This window comes from Copadichromis virginalis, linkage group LG5 (genome assembly GCF_057382275.1).
Source record: "Copadichromis virginalis isolate Kocher_CV1m ecotype Utaka linkage group LG5, C_Virginalis_male_GT1.1, whole genome shotgun sequence".
Classification (NCBI taxonomy): domain Eukaryota; kingdom Metazoa; phylum Chordata; class Actinopteri; order Cichliformes; family Cichlidae; genus Copadichromis; species Copadichromis virginalis.
This window is the reverse complement of record NC_140622.1, coordinates 10,029,298-10,036,914: the sequence shown is the minus strand read 5'-3', so window position 1 is coordinate 10,036,914 and position 7,617 is coordinate 10,029,298. Positions and strand designations below refer to the sequence as shown.

The 7,617-nt window shown below is 39.5% G+C and overlaps 1 protein-coding gene across 1 annotated transcript; it reads right to left on the bottom strand.

The window, feature by feature from the left end:
- Window positions 1–1,055: 1,055 nt before the first annotated feature.
- On the bottom strand, window positions 1,056–4,985 carry prok2 (prokineticin 2). Its single transcript, XM_085455786.1, has 4 exons — window positions 4,274–4,985; window positions 2,776–3,054; window positions 1,439–1,564; window positions 1,056–1,262 (listed from the first exon to the last, which is right to left on the bottom strand). The coding sequence occupies exons 2-4, from the start codon at window positions 2,929–2,931 to the stop codon at window positions 1,137–1,139; spliced, it is 408 nt and encodes a 135-aa protein (XP_085311912.1). The 5' UTR covers window positions 2,932–3,054; window positions 4,274–4,985; the 3' UTR covers window positions 1,056–1,136.
- Window positions 4,986–7,617: the final 2,632 nt, after the last annotated feature.

Genomic DNA, 7,617 nt, shown 5'->3' with positions numbered 1-7,617 from the left:
CAGCTTCACCTAAGGCTGGCTCAGGTAACACCATGATTTCACTTGCTACCTTTTTTCAGCTTTATGTGTAAACCCTTTAAGACTTCTAGTGATTATTGTTTTTTCTTACTTCCATACTTACTTTTTCACTCCATCATTGGTCATCATCACTGGACTTGGTTAGCTCAGCTGCCTCAGAACTGTAGATGTTAATTTTGATATACTGCAAGTCACAGAAATGCAGCCAACACATTTAAGAGGCAAGAACCTGGTAATGTTTGACATTTAAACTTCCTGGAAGCCCTGATTTTAATATTTTTTTAAGCTTTAGACAGTCAAGTCATATTTTGAAGTTGTTGCGCAGCTAAGAGAGCGTTTCAAGTTGGTTGAATGATCTTCACAGCCACAGAAGACCAATATCTGTTATAAAAATGGGAGATATGAGTCACTGCTTTACACACTGGGCGAATCTAATTTTAGCCTTAAGCCTTGAAGAAATCACAGCCTGACAGTGATTAATTTCATAGCAGTCTCTGTGTTTCCTGGTGGTGTAAACGCTGCTGTTGTGGTGAGTGTGAATTTTAAAAAAAGCACCTTTGTATTTTAGCAGCAATTAAAATGTTCTCCACAGTTCTTGTTTTGGTATTTTGTGGTTGGAAAAGTGATTAAGCATGAAAAAAACAAAGTCACTTCTATGTTTCAGTTATGACTGGATAATGAAACTGTAACACACAGTGAGCATCACTCAGCAGGCATGTCATTTCATTACTGCTGCAATAACACGTGTTTCTTCTCATGCTTCCCAAAAGGGCAACTGCAAGCTCACCAAGAACTTAAACGATGTTAAAGTATGAGTCTTAACAATGCTGGCGTGTCCCTTTGGGCATTTTATTCATAGACGATATTGTTAAATAAAATAAACTAATCAAAGAAATCAATCCCTGAATTTATACTTGTATTATTTTTGGTTTATCTCAAAGTGAAATGTCAAAATGTATTTTAGGTAGCGTAAGATCCAAAAGGACAAGAGGGTTTTCCTTTAAATGGATGGTTTAATTTGAGCCAATAGGGTGACGCGTTGTTAAATATATCTCTTTATTCCAAATAAAAAAGGCTTTTAAAGGCAGATAAAATATTTACAGTGTAAATGCAGGTCCTCAGAGGTAGAAGTCAGGATACTTGTAGGGTGAGAGACATTTGGATTTGCCTTCCATGATGGTAATACATGACAGGTTCGGCAAACAGGGGCAGGTATGATGAAGCCTTTTGCCAAAGAAGGGAACCTAGAGGGAGAGAATTATGAGGTGCTGGTTACAGGTTCGTCAGCCATAATGGATGGTTGGAAAACAGAGGCAGAGGCGTTGTTTTACGGCCTCCTGTGTGAATTTCTGCCGCCTCTTCTCATGCCCTCCTGCATCATCACTGACACCAGCAGTCAGGCTGTTATAGAAACTCTCACCTTGTGGCTCAGAGGATGACAGTCCTCTCCTTCCTGTCCCATGGGCGTACACATACGCAGGCTGCGAATCCACAAACTCACTGCACAGCACGTCCCTCCTCCACACTGGGAGTCCCTTTCACAGGCCTACACACACACACACACACACACACACACACACACACACACACACACACACACACACACACACACACACGTACTACGTATGAAAAAGACAGCTCGATTTTGTCAGGTGTGTAAAAGTTCTGCAAACACCCATCAGTGTTTTCTCCAGTCTAATCAAAGGAAAGATGTACTGACTTTATGTAATTATAGCATGCACACATAAAAAATGCAGTCAAGCAGAATTATGGTAGCGTTAACAGGAAAAGGCTGGCGAGAAATGTGATAGCAGCTGAGGCGCGATTACACACTGCAGTGCATTGTGCTGTATTTTGAGCGTGTGATTACACTTGCAGTCATACCTCAGCAAAACAAAAAAAAAGCTTTAGAACTGCTGGTGATTTTACCGCTTGGAGTGTAGAGCTGAGAAGCTGAGTGACAGCTCTCGCTTTAGATGAGATGAAGGGAACACAATGAAGAGGAACAGAAGTGATTTCATGTGACAGATGCGGATGGAAATCACTTTCTGTTTCATGGCTGCGCGCTCCTCTCTCAATTCACAATGAGCGACACAGAGTGAGAGGGCTGTGGTGACAGACAGGGCTGTTTTATTGGAAGGGTGTGGATGTAAGATTTGACTCGGATAGCAAAATGATCAAAAAGGATGCAGAGGCATTGGAGTTTAGAAATGAAATGAGTTTATTAATGGAAAAACTGGTCATCAACCGCCATGCTTCAGAATCTGAAATGACACACAGTATGTGTAATTGGTCATTTAGGTGTTGTTATTGTTATATATGGATGCTTTGCTTTGCTGGGTGGTCAGATACAAGGAATATTTTGTCTTTGATTTTTTTTCTATTACAGTATTAAAAATGCAAATTAATGTATATATAACATACATTTACATATTCTATTAACAGATTTTTCTTATCTATCTATCTATGGGGATGAATTGTCAGATGAAAAAAAATACAAGTGAATGATAAATGTCACAATGAAGAACTATGTATTTTATATCTACCTGTGTGCATGTGTATGTGTGTGTAGATAGACAGATATAGATAAAGATATTTGAAGTGTTTGAAGTTTGATATGTATAGATAACCCTATATTGCCCATTATTACAAGGCTAATTTGTAGCAGCGTCCATGAAAAACTATCAAAGAAAAACAAAGCATCTGCCTAATCGTTTTATTTACCCATGAAGTATGTACCTGTTTGGCTGTACTTACCCCTGTGATTACGGCTGAAGATCCGTGGGACACAAACAACAGCGAGAAGAGCAGTAAGAAGAAAGACCTCATGATGAAGCGATGTCTTTGTGTTCCTGTGCCCGCCAGGGTTACAAGTAAGGATGCTGAGGCTGATGGACCTTCCTGCATGTGCATCCGTCACAGACTGCAAAGCCAAGTGGCCTCCAAATCCGTGTGTTGAGGGCTGGCATTGGTTTATAAACCCAGCCCGCCATTCAGAAACTCCGTGACTCACTCACACAGCACTGCCTTGGAGGACTTTTTTTTTAAAGAAAGAAAGAAAGAAAGAAAGATAAATTGTCCAAGAATGTCCCTTCCTTTATTTGTTCTGACGGCGCTCTGTGCCTGCATTATTATTTCACATTCTCATAGCAAAATAGAAGGTTATGTTGCCTTCGTACATGCTAAAGCTGGGCAGAAATCAATACAAAACCGTAGTAGCATTGTTGTAGTTTTGTGTCACGTTCTTCACAATTTTCCTTTTCAGATTGCAAGGCCACAGTTATAAAATGTCCTTTTCAACCAACTCGCAACGCAGTTCACAATAAAAGCCACCGTCGTTCATGGACGAGAATTTTTGAGATACTGAAATAAAAAATCTCTGGAGTTGTACAGTTTGCAGATTATTTTAAACTGCGATTTCTATTACAGAAGTAATACAAGGATAACAGGTGTCATTAAAATGTATTAAGTACTTGTATTCCAGTAGTTCAGCTTGATGCGAATATCAACCTGACCAATCCCACAACGTCTGTGTGGTTTAAATAATGTGAAATTTAAAAAATGTGATGAGAAAAGTCCTCTGCGTCTATACTGAAAAAGTTTTAATTCTTTGTGTTGTTTTCGGGACAAATTAAGACACATGGTGACAAAACAACACCTTGTGTTCTGAAAACCTGTTAACTTCTGACTTTATGATCTTGTAGACTGCAACACAACAGCCACTCAGACAGCTAATAAATAACTGAAATACGCTTTGACTGAAGTGCTCCATAATAGCACTTAATCTTTTGGCAGCTATATTCACTTCATAATTATTTAATCAGTTTGTATTGTTAAGACATTTGAAAAAGCTGATTATTGGCTAAAGTAAATTTTGAAGGCTGATGTGGAGCAGCATTTCAAACAAGTGCAGATGGACCGGGCAGGCATCCTGTGGAGGCCTTGGTTTAGTGTACGGTAGAAACGACTGTGTGCAATCGCCTGAAGTCACCGGAGCACAGGAACCCGACTGACATGGCCAATCAACGCTCGGCGAGCTAAATCTGTCTTCATCACAACTCTGCAGACTGACACTGATGACTGACTCACACTGGTAGACATGCAACGAAGTGCCAGAAATCTATTGTTCCTGTTACAATCATTGCAATGAACAATTCAAATCCCATTAAGTCAGATTAGTTTTATAGCATAAAAAACAACAGTTCCCATCCACCCATCTGTCCAGCCATTCATACATACACACATCCGGACTTACAGCAAACTTAGCATCACCCATTGAAGGAAACGGTTTCCAGGGCCTACTCCGTGGATCGGCTTCCTCCGAGGCGTGGACGTCTATCAGCAGAGAATGTACCTTCACCTATCAGCAGAGAATGTCCCTTAGTCTGTAACACAGTCAAATATATTCTCAAGTAATATTCAAGCATGCCATTCAGCGTGTTAGTACGAGCTCGGGAGCAGCTTGGGAGAACAAGAAAACAGAGACTGCTTTAGATTGTCTTCCCAAAGTGACTCAACTTTATTCACAAGTACAACAGTTTATATAGAGGGTAAAATTCATGAGACAGCAGATTTATCAGTTTAAACCAGTACAGACCAAGATAAGGGAGCGTCTTCCTGCCCTTGGGTGAAGAAGCATCCTTTGTGTAGTTTATTAGTTCAGCTACAATTGTGATTATCTCAGCGACATATTTTCAAGGCACAAAACGAAGAGTTCTTTCATTAGTGAAATCTGAAACAAACCATTTGGCCTTCAACAGGCGTCTAAAAGATTAAGAAACTAATGTAGCTGAGGGAGTGATCTCTGTGGTATTTCAACCTTGTACCAGCCTGTGATTCTCACACATCAATTCTTGGGTCAAAGAGAAAAACACTGAAACAAAGGGGCCTTATTGAATGACAGAGTTTTCCTGTATAATGTCACTATAAAACAATATCCAGTAAATGCTACCATGGTACTAAAATACCTAACACCCATCAATCTTTATACAAGTCTTTAGATTGTTGGAGAAACCAGAAGTAGTTAGACAGAACCAACACAGGTATATGCAGCCACGCTGACAGGCTGTGGGCCCAAATGGATAAAATGAATAAATATGAAGAAATACTGGAGACTAAAAAGTCTTTTATACCCAAAACTACTCCGTCTCAGTGAAGTGTGTTACAGCAAAGTTAGGAGGACAGCTTTCTGTTATCTCCGACAGCACTGGGATTGTCATTCATCTGCATTTTTGTTTTTTTTCCCCAGACTTACACAGAAAGCCACAAGTATAGAGTCTTATTCTTCAGAGAAATCAAAACTCCACAGTTCGTTATTCTTAAACATTCAAGTTCGAATGACAATTTAATGCACCCATTAGTTGACGTGCATATTTTAAAACCTTGAAAATACACTTTATTTGCTCCGATCGCTTCCATAGATAAATGCCTGGCTGGACGTTTTTGCTCCTCAAAAAGGAAATAAAATACCAGAAAGTGCGAACATGAAGAACAGAGCAGTTAAAGGTCACAACTATTTATGCTCTCATAGCTGCAGAATAGCAGCATTTTCTGCTTTGGAAAGTTGTTTTTTTCTTCATTCAGTTTTCGTACATATTGTTCTGAAAGAAAAGGAAAAGTTGAATACACAAGAGGGGCCAAGGGCAAAAGAGGAATAAAATTCATTTATCTGGTCTCGATATTATGGAATGATTTGATCTTTCTTTTAATTTTATTTATTTATTCATTCATTGTTAATCTGCTTGGTCTCATATGCTTCTGATCATTCCAAGTAATTCAAGTATGATCCCCTAAAATGGCATCAATTTAAGTGGCAACTAACATAACCATAATCATAAAGGTTGCCTTGCTACCACATCCTTCCTGAATATCTTTGCAAACTCACACCACTGAAGTACGTCATGCAAAGACGGCGTCCTGGATGAAATCAGTGCTTGTATCTTTGGTTAAAAGGGTAGCAAGACACGAGCATTTGGCAGCCTGACAGGCAGGCTCGACATCTTCAGCTTCTCATCGTGTCAGCAGAGATTATTGACTGTTGGGGCCAAACCCCCACTCCTTATTGCGGCGTCTGTTTTTACACTAATGGTTATGATCTAATGAAGAAGGAGAGCCATGACGGAGCGCTTACATCCTTGATAAAAAACAGTTGCCTTGGCAGCTATCCCACAGCAGAGAGCTGTGGGATAAATCATGAAAACCGTGATGTTCTCAAGTGGAAATGCACAGACATGTTGGATATTGCGTGCTGCAGAACAGCTAGAGCCGTTGTTGTTGCTGCTGATTTCTGTCACCCTCTAACTCTGTTTGTTATCTCCAATCTCCCTACATACATAGACATGCAGAAAGGACACATGCCATAAGATTATGGGGTTTATGCGAACACCCGAGTCCTTCTGCCAGAGCATGCTATCAGAGGATCAGTACTTTGGATGACATAATGTTACTGCTGTTATTTCTCCATGCTCGCAGCACGCCTCTCCTCTTATTTTACAACACGCACGTGACAGAATCCCTCATTCACACATAATCTGATGGGGATTTTTTCACCAGATTACACGATCCTTTTGTTCGGGGATTCATGTTGGCCGAATGTGAGTGGGACAGTCCCACTGAACAGATTAGGCAGGAGTATAAGCATGTGAGCTTTTCACTTTTTAAATATATAATATAATATATATATATATTTTTAATATACTAGCATTTACTGCAGAGTATAATGCGATCAAACTCACCCCCAGACATACATGATTCGATATTAGTGTTAATAAGCAGGTCAACTACTATATATATATATATATATATTTAAACCAAATTAACGCTTTTATCGTCATCATCATTTCACAATCGGGCAAAGCAGCTCAGCAGCTCACCTTGTTCCCACACATTCTTTCATGCAGTAGTAAACTGGCAGAGCGTAGAATTTATCCTTGGCCATCAAAATAACAGCAAAGAATTGAGCATACAAAAACTGAAGGGCATGCACGCAGCTGCAGATAGTGTGTCGTGGAAAATTGCTCTGAATCACTCTATCAAGGTAGTGAAGTTCAAGTTTATACTTTGTTCGCTTCTAAACTAAATGATGGAAAAACATTTTAGAACCTCCTCATTTGCTTCTGACCTTCTCTAATTAAAATAGATGTGAGGCAAGAATGTCACCATATAAAAGACAAAGCCCTTCTGTTGGATTTCATTTCTTGTTTTTGAGTAACTGGTCCATGGGTCCAGAATACATTCAAAAACATGTTCATTTCTCATGAAAAAATAAATAAAAGGATAAATAAATAAAACACTGTTGCCTTCCATTGTCGCTCAAGGTTAAAATAAATCTATTCTCAGGGATGTGGTTGCGTTTTCCTCCCACTAAAAGGTACCCGGCTCACACCTCAAACCTTTGTGACAGTCTAATATGATAGAAGTTCAAGCAGTTTTGGGCGAATGCAACATGTAGCAGGAGATAGTTGACTTCAATTGCATTCTCGCTATTGGCCTGGTATACCATCAATAAGGCAGCACAGTGTAACAGTTCAGTAGTTGTTAATATACTTCTCTCCAACTCTCCAACTCATGTACTAGAAAGCTAACATTTTCTTTTTCTTA

Bases quoted from the DNA above. Each gene is read 5' to 3' on its own strand.
- prok2 (XM_085455786.1), bottom strand. From the start codon at position 2,931: ATGCACATGCAGGAAGGTCCATCAGCCTCAGCATCCTTACTTGTAACC. The intron at 1,565-2,775 runs GTAAGTACAGCC...GTGTGTGTGTAG, and splicing joins CTTCAGCCGTAATCACAGGG to GCCTGTGAAAGGGACTCCCA. The intron at 1,263-1,438 runs GTGAGAGTTTCT...CTCTCCCTCTAG, and splicing joins GTCATCCTCTGAGCCACAAG to GTTCCCTTCTTTGGCAAAAG.